General features: G+C 56.2%; 1 protein-coding gene across 5 annotated transcripts; it reads right to left on the bottom strand.

Moving 5' to 3' along the window:
• Positions 1 to 774: 774 nt before the first annotated feature.
• On the bottom strand, positions 775 to 20,990 carry ST14 (ST14 transmembrane serine protease matriptase). 5 transcript variants are annotated; one of them, XM_042800501.1, is made up of 19 exons: positions 20,690 to 20,990; positions 9,924 to 10,083; positions 9,547 to 9,674; positions 8,871 to 8,941; positions 8,267 to 8,427; positions 7,801 to 7,836; positions 7,293 to 7,530; positions 6,980 to 7,119; positions 6,468 to 6,565; positions 5,855 to 6,000; positions 4,884 to 5,014; positions 4,498 to 4,602; positions 4,013 to 4,120; positions 3,779 to 3,898; positions 3,487 to 3,615; positions 2,966 to 3,152; positions 2,532 to 2,806; positions 2,216 to 2,352; positions 775 to 1,864 (listed from the first exon to the last, which is right to left on the bottom strand). In XM_042800501.1, the coding sequence occupies exons 2-19, from the start codon at positions 10,078 to 10,080 to the stop codon at positions 1,703 to 1,705; spliced, it is 2,529 nt and encodes an 842-aa protein (XP_042656435.1). In that variant the 5' UTR covers positions 10,081 to 10,083; positions 20,690 to 20,990; the 3' UTR covers positions 775 to 1,702. The 5 variants fall into 5 exon arrangements, with proteins under 5 accessions (XP_042656435.1, XP_042656433.1, XP_042656434.1 ...); XM_042800499.1 differs by lacking the exon at positions 20,690 to 20,990 and adding an exon at positions 18,302 to 18,497; XM_042800500.1 differs by lacking the exon at positions 20,690 to 20,990 and adding an exon at positions 18,302 to 18,493 and having other exon boundaries at positions 5,855 to 5,964.
• Between the last annotated feature and the right edge of the window lie 1,871 nt (positions 20,991 to 22,861).

Below are 22,861 nucleotides of genomic sequence, written 5' to 3'. Positions count from 1 at the left end.
ATAATTTTGGGGTGACTGCACCGGAAAACACGTTTCTCTCCCCACCGCGGGGATGCCCTGGCTCCGGGCAGGGTCGCATCGACGTGCCCACAGTAAATACTTCTCTTTATGGTGCTGCAGCGTTGTGTAAGCACTAGAGCTAAAAATGTTTCTTAACTCTGGTTCTCGGCAGAGATGGCGGAGGCACAGCCCGTCCTCCGTCCAGCCCTCACTGCCCCGCTCAGGCAGAGGAACCGAGGCAGCCAGCGCTCAAGGGTGAGATTGCAAAGCAGTGAAAATCCTCCCGTCTCCAGGAGGAAGCAGCTGGCAGGCTCAGACCTGCCCTGAGCTGCACAAAACCAGCTGCTGCACCATGTGTTTGGGCTGGTTTTTTTGGATGTGGGTTTGGTTGGTTTGTTGTTTTTTTTTTTTTTTTTTTTGATTCTGCTTCTTTCCTAGGGCCTGTTTGCCTGCACTTGGAGGGAAGAGCAGCACAAGCCCCTGCCTGTCTGATGCCAAGCTGGAGGGTGAGTCTGCTGGGGAAAAACTGCTCAGTGGCGGGGGGCTCAGCTTTAGTCCTGGACTTCACTGGACTCTGGAAACACTGGAGCCTGGCTCTTTTCTTACAGCTGCCCAAAAGAACTGGATGAAGCAGCTGTGCAGGGGCTGGGTACGGGGTTCAAGTGTTTTACTTGGAGGAGCTCAGCTCCCCCTGTAGCACTGGGGATCTGTGCTGCAGGTTTCCCAGGTCAGGAACGCTTGTGCAGAAGCTCATACAGAACCACAGAGGCAGACTATTAAAAAATATCCCGGTTTATTAGAGCGTTTCCACTTCATATAGTGTTTTACAAAACAATGTATTTACAGGCAAGGAGGGGGGGCTAACTCAACCGGAGTGTGCTCTTCTAGGGCAAGGAACAGGCTCCACAGGGGAAAAAAAAAAAAAAAAAAAAAAGAAATCAAATCAGCACATTCACAAGTCACATTGTTGCATTTTTCTTTACAACAGTAAGAAGGGTTGGAGACCCTTGTCTGGCACAGCAAACCCGTGTTGGTGTTGCGGGGGACAAAGGTGCAGGAGGGGAAGCTGCTGAGCGCAGGGTGGCGATGCCGATCGGCCCAGCAGCCCCGGGGGGAGCGACACCACCTTTCAGCCCCATTTCCCTCTTTCAGCCCCAGATTCTGGGTGTCCAGAAGCCGGCTGGGACAGAGGACAGGAGGAAGAGGCCGGGGCGCAGGACCAGACGCAGGGAAGGAGCCTGAAGGGGATCCCCCCAAATCATGGTAAGAACTCCTTTCCCCCCTCTCCCCACGCATGAAGCCCAGAGAGAAAGGGCTTGGAAAACACACACAGGGGAAAAAATATATTCTGTAAAGCTTGTTTTTAAACCTGTCTCCATAAAATTGGTGGGTTTAGAGGCAATCTTTTTATTATTTTCATATATAGCTTGAACGACTGCTCTGTCAAGTTGAGAGCTGCGCTAGCTTACCCACAAAGGGAGATTTCCTATGCTCCAAACTTTGTTTTTATTATTTTTTTTAAAACTTTTGAGAGGCGAGAACGCTAAGGGCTAAACTAAACCCCCAGCTCTGGTTGTTCCGTACGCGCGGGGCGTCCCAGGCGCTTGCGGCGAGGTAGAGGGAAGGTCGAAGTTCACAGTAGCGGCTGCTGGGAGGGAAGGCTGAGCGCCCCGGGCCGAGGTGGGGGCCTCCACGAGTGGCTCTAGAGCCCCGTCTGCTCTGTGATCCAGGGGCGCAGGCTGGTGAGGCGGCTGTACACCCCGGGCTTGTTCCTCTGGGCGCAGCCGTCGCCCCAGCTCACGACGCCGGCCAGGAACATGCGAGTGCTGGGCTCCACGCTGACCAGGGGGCCCCCGGAGTCGCCCTGCCCAGAACCAAACACCAGGGTTAGGGATGTGATCGTTTTGTCTTACCGCAAAAAATCAGTCTCGATAAAACAACCCTGTAATGGAGGCGGCTGACTGGGTGAATCCCTGAATCAAGGGAAAAAATTGAAGAGTACTTAAGTATGGTGCTAAGAGTCAAAGTGCCAGAAGAAAGAGCGCGAGAGGAGGCCTGGCTTGCCACCGTTTTGAACGGGACTGTGGTTGCCCTGTTCTCCCACCTCATTTTGAGTCTCAAGTCCTGCGCTGACACCGTTTGCCCTTGCTACCCCCTCCAATTTCTCCCTTAGCAAGGAGGATCCGGGCACTGCGGCTCCTCCTCCCGGCCCTACCTGGCAGGCGTCCACGCCGCCCGTCAGGATCCCCACGCACATCATGCGCGGCGTGAGCTGGTCCTTCAGCAGCTCGTTACACACGGTCTGGTTGATGAGCCGGATTTCTGCTTTCTGCAGGACGGAGGCCCCGCTGCCTGCCAGGAGGGAAGGGCCGTGGAAGTAAAAGCGAGCAGCGTTGTGAGGGAATCTCGTTTGATTCCGGTCTCGACGCAAGCTACTACACTGTGTCCAGGCAGCCCCCCCCCCCCCCCGGCCTTTTCCCTAAAGCCACACGCGAAAATACATCGAGAGGACCCCAAATTCACAAGCTCACCTCCTTCCAGGGTGGCTCCCCACCCCGTCACCCACAGGTCCTTGCCCACGGGGAAGTTGTGGGTGGCAGCGGGCAGGCAGATGGGCTGGACGACGGAGGAGAAGGTGACGGGGCTCTGCAGCTCCATCACGGCGATGTCGTAGTCGTAGGTGTAGTCGTTGAAGAAAGGGTGGGAGATGATGCGCTTGATTTTCCGGGTCTGCACGTTGGCCTCGTTGAGGTTGCCCTGGTTGGTCAGGCCCAGGTAGGCTGTCCACAGGCTGGGGTCCGAGTACCTGCACGAGTCACGAACCACCAGGCAGGGTGAGGCCCCAGCTCACGGGCTGCACCGCTCACTGTCTTAACCCATTCCCTTGAGAAACGCCTGTAAAAATCCCTTTTTTTTTTTTTTCCCCCCTCTTCCACCTGCCCGAAAAGGGGGCCCCCCCACCTACCTGATGCCCTGCAGCTGCAGGAAGCAATGCGCCGCCGACACCAGCCAGCTCCTCGAGACCAGCGAGGCCCCGCAGATGTGGCCCTGGCCCTTGACGTGGAGGCTGACCTGCCACGGCCACTCGCCCACCTCCGAGTTTTGCCCGCCGACGATCCGCGACTTCCTCGTGTAGGAGCGGATCCCGCAGTCTGGGGAGGGGAGGGAAGGGAGGAGAAGGGGCCCCGGGTATCCCTTGGGGATATCTCCCGTAGCACAAGTGCCCCGGCACGGGAGCGAAAACGCTCAAGTTGCTAAAATACCGACTGGCCGAGTGTGTAAATGCACAGAGAAAAACCCCTGTATCGCCTCTTAGACACGCCACAAGCCGCTAAAGAACACGGCTGTGTTCAGATCAAGCCATCACACAGAAAAACCCAGGGGCTCGCTCTGCCAAACCCCCCCCCGCCCCCAAAGTGTTTCTCGAAGAGCCCCAGCCCCGAAACCTGTGCCCTGCTCCCCTCCCTCCATCCCCCGGGTACTCACCGCAGTTGTCCTCGTCAGAATTGTCTTCACAGTCCCGCTCCCCGTCGCACTCGGGGTTCTGTTTGCTGATGCAGCTCCCGCTGCGGCACTTGTAGGTGTGCTCCTTGCAGGGGACCGTTGCGGGGACGGCTGCAGGCAGGACCAAGGGAGAGGGCTCAGCGCCAGTTTGGGGGGGAGGTCGCACCCTTCAGGAACCCTTCCCAGCCCCAGGATGCCGCCACCCCCCCAGAATAAAATAAAAAAAATGGAAGCCACCAGGAAATCTCTCAAGGGGGATTTGGGATTTTTCCACCTTCAGGTTTGCTGCAGCTGCCCTCGTCGCTGCCGTCCCCGCAGTCGTCCCGGCCGTCACACTTCTGCCCCTCGGGGATGCACTTCCCGCTGCTGCACTTGAAGGTGTCGGCGGCGCAGCCTGGGGAGAAGAGCAGCCTCTGAGGGGCACGAATCCCACCCCGCCGCCCGCGCTCGGCCTCCCTCCGGCCCCCAGCCCCCAGCCCTTGCCCGCCCGCGGGGCGAGTTCACTCACTGCACTGCAGCTCGTCGCTGTTGTCGCCGCAGTCGTTCACGTTGTCACAGACCCAGAATTTGGGCTTGCACCAGCCGTTCTGGCACCTGAACTGCTGCTCGGTGCAGGCTGAAGAGGGGAAAAGGGAGAAATCGGGCACCCACCGCAGCATCGCGGGCAGAGCTCTCCCAGCGGGTGTGCAATTCCAGACCCTTCTCAATAACGGCGGCCGGGATATAAACATATAAATAGCAAAACACCTCCCCAGCTGGGAAGGACTGAGAGAGATCCCACTGGGAAAAGTCTAGACTAGGAGGAACCCAGAGCTCCTACGCTGGGAGACTGATCCTCAGGCCGCTGCAGCCCGGAGGAGCGAGGCAGCGGTGGTGGGAGCCAGCAAAGCCGCGGCGCTGAGGTGTGTTACCCAGACCGAGCCCACAGCAAACACCCACAGCTCCCCCCCCGCCCCGGGGACGAGGCAAAGAGGAAAGGGAGGACAGACTCACTGCAGGATCTCTCGTCGCTGCCGTCGACGCAGTCCAGCCACCCGTCGCAGCGCATGCTCCTGTCGATGCAGCGGCCGGTGGCGCAGGTAAATTTGCCAGGGCAGGCTGAGAAAGGGATAAAACAACGTGTCAGCCCGCCGGCCGCCCCCTCCCGCCTCCCTCCCCCGAAGCAAACGACGTTTCCCTGTGCCCGCGTCCAGCATTAGAAACCCCTTTTCCCCAGAACACGGCGGGAGGGTTGCAGGGAAATAAAACATTCCCCCATTCGCCCCCAAAAAGCGCGCTTCCCAATTTACAGGGGGGGGCAGCGTGAGCGCAGAGCAGGGCCGGCCTCCGGCCCTCGGGTGAATCAGCTCCCCCCCCGCAGCCTCAGCGTTTCCACTCACGATCGCTGGAGTCGTAGGACAGGTACTCGGCGGAGAAGCCAGTGTCTGTGTAGGACTGGTCTGAGTGGAACCGGACTTCTATTTTGTTGGTAGTACTGGCCACCACAAACTGGGAACGCTCCCCGCAGTACCTGCGGGGAGAGCGAAGGTGAAGGGCGTGCCGTGGATCGGCGCTGAGCGAGCCTCCTTCCAGCCCCCCCAAGTCCCCGTCAGCCCAGCGGGTCCCTTCACACAAGCGACGGAGCCGAGGGGGCAGGAGGACCGAGCGGGTCGCACGCCGCCGGCCCTCGGGGTCCGCACGCAGGAGCCCAATTTTTGCTGCCGTCGGCAGAAGGTCTGAGCCAGCTGCCAACACCAAGCTGTGACCTCGGGAGGGGGGTCATCCAAATCCCTGCCCGGCGCGGCGACGTCCCTGAGCTCGGCTTCTGGGTTCGTGGAGCCTCTAAAAGCCGCAGGATCCCGTCCCACCGCGGGGATCACAAATCTCTTTTTGAGGACGGGTCAGCTCCCTCGCCCGAAATGTTGCGAAGCAATGCTGCCCGCCTCCCCCATGCAGCACCGGGTTGGCTCTTTGGCGCAGCCTGCATTCGGCTGTGTAACAGCCCACAGCAAGTGTCACAGTAGATGCCTCACAGAACGCAGCGCCATTCCCCCGACCATGGAGATTTGCTCATTCAAGCAAACCCACGCCAGATGTTGCCGCTTTTCCGCGCGTGACGCGATGTTCCGCGGCGTTTGGGGAGGGGCTGCGGCCGCAGCGTGCAACAAACCCCGGGTCCAATCCCCAGAACCAAGCCTGCTGCTCCCCCCTTCCTGCTGGGGGGGGGGGGCATCGAGCTACAGGAGCAAGTCGGAGCCCAGCACCCTCCTGCCTCCTCCGAGCCCAAAAAGCACCGGCACGCTTGTTCCCACAGCAAATTTAAGGAAAGCAGGAGGTGCCGTGATAACCGAACGCAGCCCCCGACACCCACCTCGTGCTGTTGATCTGCACGTAGTCCTTGGTGCAGGAGCTGACCGGGATCCCGGGCTCCAGCACAAAGAACGTGTTGAAACGCACCTTCACGTTCTTCTTAGAGGGGACCTGCGAAGGGAAGCGGAGTCGGCGGCATGTTGTTTTCTGGAGCACAGAAAACGGGAGCGAGTTTTATGGGGAAAGGGTTTGGGAGGAGGAAGGAAGATAACTGGAAAAGGAAAGGCGGCCAGCAGAAAAAGAAACACCTTCCTGAAAAGCCATTCTGGCTCTCGCTGATCACTGAGAGAGTCGCTTGGCTTGCTGACCCCAGAACCCCAGACCAAGCAAGCACACAGCCCGCGCTGTGACCGAGGTCGGGCTTCAACCCCCACGCTGTTCCACCCCCCCACCCCCCCCCAGGTCTTGCCAGCAAGCCACAAAAAGCCCGCGTGCTCCGGTGCTTTTTGCATAAAATTACAGTTATTGGGGGCTACGGTAAATGTCACACGGGGTTCAGGCCTCCCGCAGCCTCTTCTGCCCTTGGCACCAGCTCCTAAAGTCACGCCGGAGTGTTCTGCATAAGCAAGTTAATTTGACAGACTAATTAAGGTGAAGAGAGGGCCTCGCCTTACCTCGATGTTCCAGACACAGTCCATGGCTGGGGCGTAGTGTGCCGGGTAATAGGGAGTCGTGAAGGTGCCGCTCTCCCCCCGCAGAGTGCCGCCACAGGCTGGAAGGTAAGCAGGAAGATGAAAATAGGTCCGAGATTCAAAGAGACGTGGTTTTCCCGAGCCTCGGCTGGCTATCGCCCCAGGCAGATGCAACAGTCTCTAACAAGGTTAAGTCCATCTCTGGAGAGAGCAGCTCTGCTCCAAGGCTTGGAGAGAACCCAGGAGATCAATTAGGTGCTTCCTGCCTGCATCAATCTGCATGTCTAATCCCAACGTCATTCTGGTTTTGCCCTCCTCAGGGGACATCATTACAGCAGCCCAGAGCGCCGTGGGCAAGGCAAGCTCCAAGAGCCGTGATGTGACCTGCTTCCAGGTCTCCCGGCCCTGGAAACATCCCTGGCAAACCGACTGCAGCCGCGGCTGCCGGCGGCAGGGAGAGGGGAGGGGGGAACCAGGCCAGGGCCTCGGCTCACCTTTCATCTTGGGGAGCTGGAAGAACTCAGCTTTGAAGCCGGGGAATCTCCCCTCCTTGTTGGTAACCAGCGTGACGAGCATGACGTTCTGGGAGGACAGAAAGGTCAGGTTGTAGGAAGGGGCGTAACTCCCACAGAGCCTAGGAAGTAAAGGACAAAACCCGTTAGACACAAGTACGCAGAGAGCCTCGAGCAGCACGGATCACCTCCGAGCAGGGACGGGAGCTCAGTTACCAGCAGGACGTCCTAGTGTCACCCTGTCGCCTCAGGCCAGGACCCGGTGCCACGCAGGAACCCCCACGGGGACACTCACCTGACCAAAGCGTGGGGCTCCACGGGGCTCAGAGAGTTGTACACCTTGATGTAGTCACTGTCATCCGTGCACTGCTCCAGCTCCAGCGTCTTGAAGGTCAGGCTGATGATGGAGTTGGCATCTGCCCTCAGGGCCCAGTAGCAGAGCGCGTTGTTGGGGTACGGGCTGTTGGGGAAGCCCGGCGTGGTGAAACTGGTGACCTCCCCTTCCTTGGCGTGGAGGGCAAACATGCAGCTATCTGCCCAGGAGAGCAGGGGAGAGTTAAGGAGGCAAAGTTCCTTGAGATGCAGAGCATTCTTGCTTATCTCACTCCACCTGCAAGGCGAGGCACTGGGGAGGGCCAGCGCTACAGAAGGGCAAGGCCTGTGCTGACCCCAAACCAGCTCCAAGGAGCACGTGGAGCACCTGCTACTCAGGCTCTTCCTCACCCCGCAAAGGAAACTGCCGCCCCAAAGAGCTCTGGGGATGCAGGGAGGAGGCTCTTATGAGACTGAAGAGCTGTACTTACTGTTCCGAGCGGAGTGAGCTATGCTGGGGTCGGCAGCTGCAGGAGAGAACAGAGGAGGTGTCATCTTTGGGCCGTGGAAAGTCCCTGGGCGCAAAGCTGAAGAGGTCCCTGGGATTTGGCCTTGTCCCCGCAAGCTGGCCAGGGGCAGGCTGCTCCCCCCTGGGCGCTGGGGAGCTGAGAGATCAAGCTTTTCCTCGGCAGGAGGGAGGATTCAGCCCTGTCCCTCCGCAGAGGGGCTCAGAGGAGAACACCGAGCGTTTGAGCCAAGAGGTCTGCGTGGCCCATCCAGGCAGCGCGGTGAGAGCCAGGTCCTCACACTCACCCTCAAAGCCGTCCCCCAAGGGAGGGCTGTGACCCGCAGGTTCCCCCTCCAGAGAAACGTGTTTGTGTGTGTGTGTCCCCCTCCCCTGCCCTCCCCTCCCCAATTCTCACACAGAGGCCCAGGGATGGCGGAGCCAGCACTCACGGAAAGCGATGACCGACTCCACCTTCAGCATGGGGTTTCGCAGGCGGGGGTTCCAGCGCTGGGCCAGGCTCTGCTTGTCTGCCATCGCCCTGTCCAGGTTCTCCTCCCGGTACTTGGGGACGAGGAAGTCCGACCAGTAGTAGGCAATGACACTGCCTTCACTGCAGAGCAAGGGCAGATGCAGGAGGGCTCAAGGATCAGTAGAAGAAGGGGCCGGGCGACTTGATGAGCCATTTTGGGCGGGTAGCCATGGGGAAGGGAGAGTCTCAGCGAGAAGTTAAGCAAACTGTGCCCAGCAAAGGCCCCCCCGCCAGCCCGGGGAGTCCCTTTCAAAGCTGCCAGGCACCACTCGCTGCAGTTCACTGGGCTCTACTGCACCATACCTTGATTTTTCCCCCTCAGCATGCAGTAATGAGGACTGGCAGAAAACATTACGGATTTTCAGGTCGCCTTTCACTGCCCACCCTTTCCCATGTTGGTCCGAGTGACCACTGAGGTGCCTCCCTCCCCAGCAGCCCGGGGAACGAGGGTATTACAGCTGTGTGACAGCCCAACATCACCCTCCTCGCCCCCAGACAGGGCTCAGACAGCACCTAACGCTCACCTGAACGCAGTTATCACTGTCTCTTTGTGGTAAGGGCCAATGTCTGCGTGATTCCTGTAGATCTCCTCCACCTGAAAAGTTTAAAGAACGGTGTTTCAGGACTTCTGGAAGTGAGGAGGGGGGGAAAGGCTAAAGACAGACAGAGCTTCCAGCCTGCTATGGAAAATTAGGGCACATACCCGGCATCCCTGGCTGCAGGAACCTGCAGGGCCCAAAGAGAGGAAGAGGGAGAGCTGAGAGTCCCAGAAGTGCCCAGACCTGCACACCACAGCCCGCTCTGCCTCAGCTCACCCCGCTCTTCCCCGGGGGAAGCGCAACGAAAACCTGAGTCCGAGAGGAAAGGCAAGACCAGCCACGGCTTCAGCACAGAAGGCAGCCGCCCTCCTGCCTCAGCTCCCGGCCCCGACTCATCCGCCGACCCTGGGATGTGCCCAGGCAGCCTCCTGCAGCACACGCTGGGTTGCAGAGGCAGGGAGACGCCGTGGCGCCGGGCTGGAGCCGCGACGCCAAGGCTCAGCTGAAAGGCAGGTTCCCTGCACCCAGCCCAGAGCGTCCCGGCGAGCGGAGAGAGAACCGAGAAGGCTCCAAGCAGTCTTACATGCAAGATCCCCGTGGCCACGGCGGGCAAGAGGAAAAAGCCCTCCCCGCAGGAGGAGGGATGCAAGAAACCTCTTACCGTGCTCTTCACCTTCTTGGCCAGCATGACGAACTCCGGCGAGCTGGAGTTCTCATAAGCATCAAGGAAGTCCCAGTTCAGGACCCGCAAGTGGCCGTTGAAGACCTTCCGGACGGCCACGTTCCTGTCTGGAAGGTCAGAGTCAGAAAGGGCAGTCAGGGCCGGGACCGTGGCACGGCAGGTCCCCAGTGACAGCAGTCGGGGCAGGGGGTTGGAAATGGGGGGGGTGGGTGTGTGTGTCCCCACCCCGCCACATCCTGGAGCCTTCCCAGCGCTAGAGAGTGCGAGCAATATGGGATAACGAAGCTTTTTCCATGTGGATACGCTCCCGGGGTATCACCCTACACACGCCACCTCCCACCAGACGTCACACTCACATCTGAAGTGCCAGACCAGGAGCCCGGTGACGAGGGAGATGAGCAGAAAAACAACGATCGTGACGGAGACGACCACCCGCCGCTTTGGGCCGTGCTTCTCCATCTTCTTGGAGTTCATGGCAGGCAGGAACTCCACCCCTTCCTCCAGGTTGTTCATCTCCTGGGAGAGGAAAGAAGGCAGGACGGTGGCAAAGCCTGGTTTGGAGAGGTCCAACCACAAAGCAGTCTAGAGCAGAGCTACCTGTCCGTGGCAGCTCCGCAGCCGCCCCACGGCAGGACGAACCCTGAAGGCTTTTGCTTTGCTTTTCTGCACACACCTAATTCCTTTTTGGACCTAATACAAGGTCATCAGCTCAAGCAAACTTGGGGCGAGTCCACACACACACCCCCCTCCCGTGAACCACGGCAGGTCACAAGCTCAAAACCTCCAAGATATCTGCCTGCCAGCAGATGAAACTGCAGACAAAAATCCACCTCTGCAAAGCACTCGCTGTGTGGCAGGTGTGTCACCCGCAGCTCGTGGGGCACAGCACACGATAAATACCATTCCTGTAAAAGAAGAAACCAAGCTGCTTCCTTCCTTTACATCTGCACAACTTGCTGGGCCAACACAGCGCTCCTGCTGGGCTTTCCCATTTGGGACGAATACCAGTTCAAAGAAATAAACCAAAAAACTAAGAGGAGCGCACAAGACATCCCCAGATGCCAGACTCTCGGGACAAGACGAACGAAGAGCAGGAATGAGGAACAAGACCCGGAGCACTCGGCTCTCCCTGCTGTCGCCGCCCCACGCTGGGCTGGGTGATGAAGAGGAAGGTCTGGGTGGCAGGGCAGAGCCCTGCACCAGCTGCAAAACCCTCGGTGCCCCTGGGTTTCACTTTCTCACACTTTTGGCTCACCTGCCTGCCGTCCTTGCCCTGCTCAGTCCTTGCCCTGCTCATGTACCTGCACCTCCAGCCCTGGGGAAAAACCAGAACGGCTGCAGACCCAGATGTTTTCAGAGGGGGCCACGCAGCGCAGAGCATCCTCGGTAGAGGGGGATGTTGGGGGGGCCCGGATCCGCACCCCCTACCCTCACACTTCTTCTCCTCCCCAGAGCTGGGAGAGCACCTTCCGCTTTTCTTTCGCGCCTCCCTCACGTGGGGAGGGGCTCTCTGCCTCCTGCAAACTGCCCAGATCGTGGGGGGATGCCTCAAATCTCCGCTCACCCTCTTCCCGTTTTCCCCTCTCCCGAGCCTTTCCGGCCATCTGGCAGTTTCCTGGGCTCCGGACGACAGCAAGGACACCACGCAAAGCGCCGACTCGCACAAATTCGCTGCGTTCAAACGCGTCCCTGCGCTCCGGATATACCGCGACGTCGCCCCCGCAAACATCACGCCGGGTCAGACGCTGCCTGTCCTCCCTCTCAGCCCGGGGCTGACGCAAACGGACGCCGAACAGCTCGGGTTAAGTGGGATGCAAACGTCACGAGCCCCTAAAAGCCAGGGAAAAACCCCCAGCAAAGGGGATCCTGTTGTCAGAGGGACCCTGGAGCCCCCCGAGCTCTCGGGCGATGAGCCGTCCTCGCTGTGCTTGGCTGCGGCGGTGCAATGGCTCCGCTGCCTTATCCTTCCCAAGGCTCGCTCTGCAGGGGAGCCCAGCGCCCACGTGCATCCTTCCCCCACTCCTTTTGCCCTTTTCTTCACCCAATCTCTGTCCTCCCACCCTCCGAACCTCTCCCCCCTGTGATATTTGCCCGAGGCCCTTTACAAAAGAAAGGGACGTGGCAGGCACCTTACCCTACATTTTTGTAAAGGACTCTCTAAGTTTAATCCTCGGCAAACACTTACTAGAAGGCCACCAACACCAGAGTTTTTGCAGCATCTGCTCTCAGAATAATCTGAGTTTATCATTTGACAGCTCTCCGCTACGGCACGTGGAAGAAAGCTTTCATTCATTTGTGAGATTTAGCGCCTAAGGTCAGACAGAAAGAAACCAACTCTGAGGTGCCAGGCTGTTTCTGTCACCAACGTCCAGCCACCACCAGAAGAAACTAAAGACCCAGCAGAGCCAGAGAGGACAATCCCACGGGGGATGCTCTGATTCCCGTTCGGCTTCCACAATCACACAGAAAAAACTTGAAAACGTAACCCAAGGAAACTTCAAAACCGAAAACACACAAAATAAAGCTTAAATACAGCAAGACATCCTAAATGAAGAAACTCTTCAATCAAAGTCAAGGTTGTCTGGAGTTTGATGTGCTGTCTTCGAAGCAGCCATCTGGCTCCCATCAGTTTCCAGATCATCCAAGAAATACCCCCGAACCAGGTAAAGAGAAGAAATAAATCTCGCAAGCCTCTCCCTTCTCCCACCGTGGGGCTTCCCAGGACTTCCAACACCGCACTGCTGTTAGCAGAAAGAGAAGTATTTAATTCTCTTCCTGCAGGAGCCTGTGGCAAGAACACAACCTCAGGGGCTTAAAATGAGATATGTGTTCACACAGCAGCAGCTTTCCCAAACTTCTTGGGGTCAGTGAGGAAGAGCCGCCTGCCCCCAGCTCGTAGGGGGATGACAGCAACGCTGTGCCTTCCGAGTAATAATTTGGGGGGACAAGCTGTTAAATCTTGGCCTTAATAACACACTCCCCCGGCAGGCTGAATTCAACCAGATGGCATTTTTTTCCCTGAAAGAGGGATCGCACACGCCTCGCACGAGAGGCGTAACGATACAGGGGGGTGGTAGCAGCAGCAAAACAGCACAATGAAATCGGGTCCCCTCTAGCTACTGGGAGAGCCAAAAAAAAAAAAAAAAAAATCTCCTGTTTTCAAATAGTATACCCTTTCGCTGAGGGTACCTTCAGCCCTCTGCAAAACTCCCCAAAATTCGATTTTATCAAAGTGCCAGAAAAAAGTGAGGCTTGGCTGCAAGCACGAGATGCTGCTGTACAAGGCCAGTCTGCACAACACCGTGGCTGATGCATTTTAACACCCTCTTCAAGCTAAAGGTTGTGTTTTTGCAGAGAGGAAAGTCTTAAGATGGGAGTAACTAATCAGTGTGATTAAACGAGAAGGAAAATACAGCCCACCTCCACCTCCAACCCATACAAAATACATGCTCGGCTCCAGCGGCTGCAGTGTGACCTAATGAAGTCCAACAAGGAAACTCACCAGCTGATCTTCCTTTAGACAATTTCTCTGCTGCTCTTAGGAAAAAGGATGAAAGATCTTAAATCTGCGAGAGTTTACAACACACCTTTGTCAGTCTGTTCTTGCTCCAAAGCTGAGACGGCAGTGATGCCCGCAGCACCAGGAGAAATTAAAGGAGGGGGGGGGGGGGGCTCCTAGGGAGGTTATTTTTTGTTATTTCTCCTGTACAAGGTGCATAAGCAGCACTGACACTGGTACTTGCTGGAAGTTACCCACTGATTAAAGGCAGATAGGAGGCTGGATCCAAAGAGGTTTCCCTCCCTGCCTTCTGTTTTATATTCCAGATCTCTTCCTCTCCCATCCTGGCGCCGTTACACCGTTCCATTCCCCAGCCAACCCTGACACTTGCGTGAAGCTGCTTTGAAGAGCCGTCGCGTGTCGCAGCCGGGTAAGCCACAGCGATCCCTGCAAACTCTCTTCTCAGTACAATGCAAAGGATCTGAAGCATCCCCCAAGCACTACAGGAATGCTGACTCAGGCCGTGCCGGGAAGGGGCCCCGTGTCCTGACCTCTGAGTAAGAGGCTGAATCTTCCCTGCCCACACTCAGCACGAAAAGCGCCCGTTTGACCCGAGCAGCAGACTCGCCTGTGCCCAAAGAGCTTGGCTCAGCCTCTGCTCCACTCCCTCACTCTGCTCCTTCACTTCCACTCCTGCCCACCGGGGAGAAATACCTCCCCTGGGTGCTGGCCACCGTCCTCTAAGCTAGCCAGAAACCAGATGGAAACAAAAGCAAGGCAGGCTCAAAAGATCATAGTTAAATCAAGCAAAAGACGATGGCAATTTTAATCTCCTTTAGCTAACGGCCGCTGCACATTTCCCTCGCAGGTACTGAACAGTCCAACGCAACAGCAGGTGGAAACCAGAGAAGATCTGAAGGCACGTCCTGCTCTCACCTTGTCCGTGATCCCCTGAGAAACCATCTCTAGCCCAAAGTGACTCACGGTCTGACTCTCTCACCCTTCTCGAGGAAACTACTCCAACAAACATCACGAACAGAAAAACCTTCCTTGATATTCCCTCCACCTGAGTCACAGGTTCAGGTACTTCCTCCTGCTCCTCTCCTGGCTCAGCCCTCGCCGTCACCTCGGGGCTCCCCACGGCGGGGTCGGAGGTTCCTGGTGGCTGCTGCAGGGCCCTGGCAGGAACGCCGCGTGCCAGCCAAGAGAAAGGGGCGGAAAGACATCGCCCCACTTCTTCCACGCCTCAGTTTCCCCTGGAGAACAGGCTCCAGGAGGAAACTTGGAAAAGGAGCGCGTGGAGAGAGATTTACACGGCTCTTGGGGGTCTCCTGCACGCCAGCTCCTCCGTGCAGAGGGCTCAGAGAGAAGTCCTGTGCGTAAGCAAACCTCCCCACTCCTCCTCCGTAAGCCAGCCGCAAGATGTATTTTTAGACAGCAACCGTACTCTGCCAGACTGGACAAACCAGATGCAGAAGTGACTAATTCTGTCAGCAGGAAATTCAGTAGGCACGCAGGGCTGGCCGGCAGCTGCCACAGTCGACACTGGACTGAAGGTGCTTACCGGAAAGCGGCGATATCTCCTGCAACGGGCGCTGGCAGAAAGGCTAGGACGTGCCACAGGGCAGGGCAAGAGTTCTGGGACGCGTACAAAGGGCCCACCTGGGATCAGCATCTCCCGCAGAGGCCGGTTTCTGGCTTGTTTGGTGGTTCCAGCAAGGCACCGTGACATGTCCTGGGCACCAAAGCCCCGACCGCTCCCCTCTCAGCGCTCCATCTCTCACTCAGTGCCTGCTTCTGGTTTGCTGGACCCTGACCCACAGAAGGACGGGGGGGGGTGTTCCTTATCGCCACTGATTAATTTGTTTGTCCAGCACAAGGCAGCTGTGAGATCCCGGTGCTTCCCTTGGTGTTTATCACATTTCAGGCTCAGCTGGTCTGCCACAGCACTGCTCGGGGGCAAAGCTGTACAGGTCACAGAGGTAAGAGCAGGTATGCAACCAACTGCAGTCTCACTACAGAAGACCCACTTGTCTGGCACTAATGGACACGGCCAAGAAGAGGGACTCATAAAATGCAGAGTTGGTGGTGGCCTGGGGAGGTCTCAGATGAAGCCGAGTCATCAGACTACACGGTGCTGGGTAATTACACCCTGCAGATCCCACCTTGTGTGTCCGAGAGGCAATTCCCACCTCCCCTTCTCCAGCCACACCTGCCTCGGGTGGTGGTCATTAAAAACTGAAACAAGTATCACAGGAGAAATGAGAGGAATGAAATCCATCGACTCATCAGCCAGCTCAGGACGCTGCCAGCATGCCAGGCTCAGATCTTGGGACACCCCAGCCCTTGAGATCAACAGGGTGGGCTTGTACGGTGCAGAAAGAGCCCAGAAAGGTATTTTTTCAAAACCTGAGGTTTCCCAGATGATACTGAAAGCCAACACCAGGCTTTGTGGTGCTGGCATAAGGGGAAACAGCCTGTTTCCCGTAAGGAAAAAATAAATAAATCTAAAAGCTGCTGGCACACGGCGTGCACAAGCGTGCAACTCTCTTCAGCCAAGTAGCTCAAGAGCAGCTACATAACTCTTGAGATCAACTCCTGCACCAACTCTTGCTGCAAACCCTGATATTCCTCCAGGAAGAGATCTGATAAGAATAATCTTCCCACTTCTCCTCTTATTCTTGATAAGAAATACATGGAAACAGCAGGCGTGACAGCTAGCTTTCCGTAAAGCCTATTCATGCTGTGTTGCCCCAACATGGGCAATAAAGCAGTGAAGAAACTTTGCCAGTGTATTATATTCTTCATCTTCAGTTCCTTATTAAGGGCAATGACACTATAAAATGACGACATCAGAACTAACGAGGGAGTATGGAGCAGGAAGTAAGGGACACAGAGTCTTCCAGTCTGTCTACCTTCCAGGCACAGAGGGCAAGTGCAATAGTGAAAGATATAAGTCACAAGTCACACACCTCTATTTCACACACACCAATTTCGAGCTCAATCCTCTACAGCATTTGGTCGTCTTGTGACCATCCTGAATCATACGAGAAACCAAATTCCTTTAGGTTTATTGCAGAAGAAACCAAAGTTAATGTTTGCACAGGACAGCACCGGCTTGGCTCACTACCCCGCTCCAGGCTTATCAGTGCAGCTGTCTCATGAACACAGCAGCTCAAAAAAAAAAAAAAAACAAAAAAAAACCAACAAACCACGTTTCTAATTGTGTTTCTGTCGTAGCAGAGGCTTTTACCTGTAAGACTGCGCAATTCTTGGGGAGAAGTGGGAAATAAAGCTACCTTACAGGCCCAATACATGTAGCTACGAGCCATGAAATTCCTCCCTACAACACACTTCTGTCCCAAGAGCAGCAGAGAAACATGACACAGATGCCAAAAGCTTATTTAAAAACACTCTTACATCTTTCCTGGTACAGAAAGTACTGTCTGAGCAACAAAAATGCCCTCCAGCAGCCGAACAAAAACAGCTGTGCTCCAGACCTTGGTGGAACACTCCACGCACACTATTTAGAGCTTTGAGGTGGGTCCGCCCCACGACGTTTGAATGTTTGGAAACACCAGCATCTCTGGCTGGGCGAAGCCTTCGTCTGGCAAACCCATCCCTATGAGCTGCTCCCTCCTCCTCCTCCCCAGCCCCCCCCCCAGGGTATCGCAGGGCGTTATTTGCGAGGCTGGCCCCGGCAGCCTTTGGATGCAAACGGCGTACGCTACCCCGGGCAAGGTGAGAACCTTTGCTCTGATCCCTTCCCCGCAGCCAGGCCCTCCAAAACGCTCCTCGCTGCTCCCTCAATGGTTTTACAAAGTGATCTTTTGTTTGCTGAGCAAAGGTCTGGCGCGCTTTCGATCGGCCTCAGCCTTTTTCTCATCGTGCCTTCCTTATCCCTGTTTGCCTTTGGCACCAACAGCAGCAAAACAGGCCTGAGCAGCGGCTCACCCCCCACCCACTAGCCGGGAGAAAAGCTCGGCACCTTTCTGAGGAAGAGGAGTAGCTTCTCACCATGCCCAAGAGCTGCTACAGCTCCTGCTCTGCCGCAGGACGGGGTGCAGTCATTGCAAAACAACTCGCATTTGCTCCGCTGGGAGCCAAGTCCAACAGCAGTCGGTCCACGAGGGACCAACTCCTCGGGCTGTTTACTGCCAAGAGGGCAGGTACCACCTTCAGGGAAGTCCCCCCCTGAGCACATCAGCTCCTCTTGAATGGATGCAGGGGAAAAACCAATCTAGAACCTGGCACACCGCTGCCCCGGCGCGAAGGGACTCGCTCGAGCACTCAGCCCAGCCATAAAGACACACCAGCGCACAAATCTTCCTTTTGCCAAGAGAACAAGCCGGGCAGGGAAGATCACGCTGCACATAGTGTCACCCCGACCTGGCCAGGGAACAAGGAGCTCGAGCTGCACGGTATCAGCGAGAGCATCTCCTTCCTGCTCCTGGCAGTCACCGTGGCCCTGACACACGCAGGGCAGAGGGGCTGGAGGCCGGGGAAACTTTTCCTTGCTGTAGGCCAGCTTTTTGATCGGTGCTCAGCTCCTTTTGCTGCTGCCAGATGAACCACCTCTACAGCCAGGCTGCCAAGACCGACACCAGACAGCCTGCAGGTGAGCTGGAAAGCGCGGCTGCCGCGCTTTAACCTAAAAAGCCCGGTTTTTGAAAGAGCTCCAACACTTAAAACCCGCAAACACCAATCCCTGCCAGGACGACCTACACAAAAAGCCAAGACCGCGGCTTAAGCTCGCTCACATTTCAAAGCACACTGATAAAGCATCAGTTAATTAACGAAGCCCCAGAGCCCTCAGTTAAAGCCAGACCTCCTGACGGCTTGAACAGGTTTAGTTAGATCTGTTGCTAAACAACCCGGACACATACGCGGCCAACAGTTCACCTCCACGCAGTTTATCTTTACTCACGTCCCCAGCGCCTGGCTTAAGCCGAAATCAAAACCATCAGAGCGACGTTAGTGCTGCCACCGAGGAGGTCTAACACCGGCGCTGCGGGTGGGGGATTCCCACTTTCCCAAAGCTGGTTTTTCTTTTCCTGCTCGGCGGCATCCCCCCAGACGGTTTCCACTGACCTTACCCGACGGCAGCGGGGGAGCGGGAACCTCCCCGGCTTCCCAAAGGCTCCAGAGCCGCCCCCGCTCAGCCCTAAGGAACCGAGGCAGCTTGGCCAAAGGCTGGTGGTTTTTGGGGGGGAGCCCCACGGGTGCCCCTCTCACCTGCGGTTGGGCGCTGTACCTCATGCCGGCCCCGGGGCCCCGCTCCATGGCGAGGGCGGCTGCCGCGGCCGGCTCAGGCCGCCATGGCGCGGCTGCTCGTCGCCTCGGCAGGGCACGGCCGGGGCTCGGCACCGTGCCCGGCTCCTCCTCTCCGGGCTCCCGAGTAGGTGCAGGAAGACGGGAACACCCCACGGGTGTCCCCCCCCCCCCCGGCCACGCGACGTTCCCGGGGCCGGCTTCCCACTCCGCAGGCACCCGTGGGAAAAGGCGCCCGGAGAGCCGTGCCCAAAAGCGCCCCCAACTTCCAAAGATCTTTTGCCACGCGTTTTGCTTCGGTAAGTGAAACCAGAAAAATCTGTCTTTTCCCAGCACGAGCACAGGAGGGCTCACTAGCACTCACGTCCACAAGTTTGCAGGGCAAAGCTTTATGTACCCAAGGTCTTATCCCTTCTCGGGTGACAACTATCATGCTATGAAACCCCACCACAAAGAGGGCACGCTCCAGCATGCACAGACATACTAACCCCAGGGGCAAGTTCCCTAAAACGTTTGGTACTCTCAGGGGCTGTCAAAGCAAAATATTCCCTTTATCCCAGCATGAAACCTGCTCTCAGATAGGCTGCTGTGCTTTAGGAAGGAGCCGTCTCTTACCAAAAAAACAGAGGAGAGCAGATGCCAAACGAGGAGCCGCACAGCAGCGCAGCACAAACCGCACGCCGTCTCCGTATTTGGCACTCACATACCAGCAACAGCTCCCGGGGAATGCACGGCTTAATATTAAACACTGCCCCTAGAGAAGAAAAGGAGGAACCAGCAGCAAAGCCCTGGGTTTTGGAAATGCTCTAATGCAGGTTTGAAAGAGGGCTTTTAACACCCAAATCTGCATTCCTGACAGGGCCTTAACCCATCATTTTCCCCCTTCTCAGAAAGATGACTCCCCCACCGATATTTAAGATTTCTCACGTGGAAAAGTCAAGATTAAAGAGAGCTGGACCAACATCATCTTTCATGGAAAGGTTCTTCCCTTCTCCATCTTCCATGAGCCATTCTGTACCAACATGTGATATGCCCGTCAGTCTCTCTGAAGGCTGAACTGGCCATCCCACCGCTGACCTGTACCCCTTTCCACCAGCTACATCCAGCCCTGAAACAGATTTCTTTCTTCCACATCTGAACATTAAAATTTCCCAGAAAGATGCTTTTGGTGTAAGAGGAGTCGCCCGCTGGTTCACACGCCGCAGGGAGATGCTTGCTGGGTTACTTTTGTTTTTTTTCCCCCCTTGCTCTAAAATGTCTCCCATAGAGCCCAAGTTCTGTGTTCCTTTTGCAGGGGTGTCTCTCGGGGGCAAATGAGACTCTGCCAGGTCTCGGATCCTTCTGTTCTCTCTTTAGGTGTAAAAGATAACTCCTGTGCTCTTACAGAAATACTTCTGGAACTGCCTTCCTGGCTCCCTCATCAGCTACCTGAACCCCAGGCCCTCTGAGCTCCACACAGCAGAAAGTCTCTCTGGATTGAAGATATTCCCCTGCCCAAGGTGGCTTTGTTAGTCAGCCAGCTGAAACTCCCTCCCTGGCTGATGGCAGGAGCTGCTCCCAGCTCCACACACACACCCCCCCACACACACACACACCCCCCCCCCCCCCCCCAGCCGATGCCCAGCCCTCTGCTTTTACAGCCACTCCCTACCTGGCTGACTGCAGCAGCTCCAGCCTGACTTAACACCCCCTGTGAAACTGCATATTTTAGGTATAAAGCAGCTGGTCCCAGATAAACCCCTGCTCTTTGTTCCCGCAAATTTCTCCTCTTCAGCATATCAACTAATCTCCTCCAGGCGGGTGCCTGGCAAACACCCCAGTTCTGGGAACGTGGCTAATCAGGGCAAGATGCAGACTCACTCTTTGAGGCCTAAGGTGTCTCTTGCAAAGATCCACAACTCCTGGTTTCACAGAGAGCTGCGAATACCCAGCGTTTCCTGTCATTCAAGCCACTGACATTTTACAGACTAAGTCATTAGCCCAACCGGCCCTTTGAATAAAGGGATGCGATCGCCTTGAGGGAAAAAAAAAGCGAAACACATGCTAAAGATACAATATTGTATAGCTGGGAGGCAGCTGGTTTAGAGCCTGAAATGATCAGATTATCGTTTCTTTGCTGCTGAAGCAGGGCGATTTATTCTGTGGCTGTGTTGTGAGTGCACCACGGCAGATGAGGGCCCCTTCTTTTTGGGCACTATACACCAAAGCAGCGATTCCCAACAAGCAGTCTCTGCCACACGCTTTTGCGGTGAGGCGCTTCCGTGCTGGTCTCTAGTCTGACTGAAGGAGGCTGAACCCAGCCGAGTCACTCGGAAGAAAGATGGAACTGAAGCAGAAAAAGCAAGCACTTACCCACGTGCAGTGGCAGCAGTCAGCAACAAAGCCCCTTGTTTCTTCCTGCTTCTATCGGTTCATGCAAGAAAAACTGTCACCTCCTCCTCCTAAGGTTGTCCCTTCGTATCAGCGTGGCCACAAGAGCATTATGAGAGCAGCAAGTCGAGGTTCAACACGCCTTGAGGAGGATGGCGAGCGCTTGCTTTAGGCACCGCTCAACTCCAGAGAGCCAAGCCCGCCTTTGTCAGAGCTGCAGGCAAATTGCAAGAGCTAAACCGCCGTGAACTCGACCCCCAGGAGAGTCCCAGAGGAGACAGGGATTAGCTGCTGGAGCCGCAAACCCTGTCCGCACAGGCAGGATACTTCCCATCAGCTCCCTGCCCCGGGAACGCCGTCCATGTGAAAGCAGGGAAAAAGCTGCTGCTTACACCAGGAACAGAGGCGGGATGCCTGCAGGGGACGAGTCTTCTGGGGGAGGCAGTTCCCAGTAATCCCAGCAAAGGAGCACCATCCAGCCACACCAGCGAAGGACCAGAGACAAAGGGCTTTCCTCCCCGCAGTGTGTCTCAAGGAGTCTGTTCTCAGTGTGACTCCGAATTTCACCGACAGTGCCCTCCCACCCAGTTTCCTGCCAGACAACCCCGAAACCACCCCGTCTCTGCAGCTAAAACGCTCAATCCGGTCCGGCAACTTCGACAGCGATACAAAAGATACGGGGGAGAGATAAAACTCACAGGGTGTCCTGTTACTTTGCATTCCAAAGAGTCAATAAGTGGCTGATTCAGTGGGAGGAGAGGAAAACGTCATCCAGCAGCTCCGTGGGTTCCAGCTGAACCGGCAGCCCCCGGAGAGCAAAGGTGGGCGCTGGGTACCGCTCGGCTGGGGATCTGCACTGGGACAGCTCTTCCTGCTTTCGGGCCCGAGGCCAGTCCTCCTGCTGTGATTCAGCCTCTCCATCTGCAACGCAAGGAGAATAATTACTGACTTTGGAGAATGGGACCTGTAAAAGTGCAGTGAGCTGCCCTCAGTTGGCCACAGGCTGATTTGAGGCAGAGCAGAGAGGTGGTGTTTAAGGATTACTGTGTAATATGGATGGGAATTTACCCTCTGATTTCAAATGCTCCTCTCAAGAGCTCTGGAGTGAGAGTGCTGCTTCCAAAACATGACCTTGGCAGGGATCACAAGCAGCTCTGCCCTCCTGAGATCACAAAAGCCGGCTGGAACAAAGGGCACTAGTGACCAGCTCCATCCTGTGGACGATAAGGGCATGAAAGCAAGCGAAAGATGTGATAGCCTGCACCAAGCTGGAAATGAGAAAGCCCACCCACACACCCCAGGCTGCTCTGAGACTCGATTCCTAAATTAAGGAGGATGTTTTCTTGTGCTGATGGTGCCAGCCACCTGGCAGTCGTGGGGCTGCAAAGGGAAACCAAAGCGCTAGGAAACACACCATAGGATGTAAAGCTCGCTCCTGGGACTATACTGTTAGCCGAGTCTCTTTCTTGAGCTCTTCCGTGGCTTGTGAAAGCAGAGAACCTCTTTTCCTGAGCTCTGAATCAGCAACGGCCGTGTTTGCCAGCCAAACTGTAAGTGCAGGAGTGGACAGGCTTGACTGCCTGGTTTCTGGCACCGTGTACTTTGAAACCTGGCTGCACACTCGGGCACGCCCAAGATTCAAAGTCAGTTAAGGTCCTGCCTGCCTAACAAGCTGCAAATGTGTAAGCTGAGGCCCTGGCTTAGCTGGGGGGAGAGATGCAGACAAGGCGTTGGAATTGCCCGTTTCTCTTTGGTTTATTAGAAACAAGTAGAGCTCACCCATACTCACTCGCCTTGCCACCTTATCCTCCACAGAAAATAGAAGTTTAGACTTAGTGTTGATGTTACCTCAGCTGTTTACGAGCAAAACATAAAAGACACAGATTTTGGCTTTTTCATTGATTCCTCTTATTTCCCTCATTTTGTCAGTGCAGAGGTCAAAGGGATGCAGCATGGGGGTTTTTTTGCTGTTTTATGGTCCAGCTCCTACCATCTGTCAGACAACTACTTGCCTGATGTTCTTCCAGCTATCTCTCCAGTGGGGTACGGCGAGGCTGCTCGTGCTGGTTGACATGCCCACCCCAAAGCAGGAAAACTGGCTGCGAACTCACCCGCAGAGTTCAGCCTGTCAGAGGTGAGAAGCAATACGTGCTC

The sequence above is a fragment of the Tyto alba genome, unplaced genomic scaffold (assembly GCF_018691265.1).
Source record: "Tyto alba isolate M040663 unplaced genomic scaffold, T.alba_DEE_v4.0 Super-Scaffold_32, whole genome shotgun sequence".
In the NCBI taxonomy this organism is placed as follows: domain Eukaryota; kingdom Metazoa; phylum Chordata; class Aves; order Strigiformes; family Tytonidae; genus Tyto; species Tyto alba.
The sequence above is the reverse complement of the archived record's forward strand: the minus strand, read 5'-3'. Positions and strand labels throughout refer to the sequence as shown.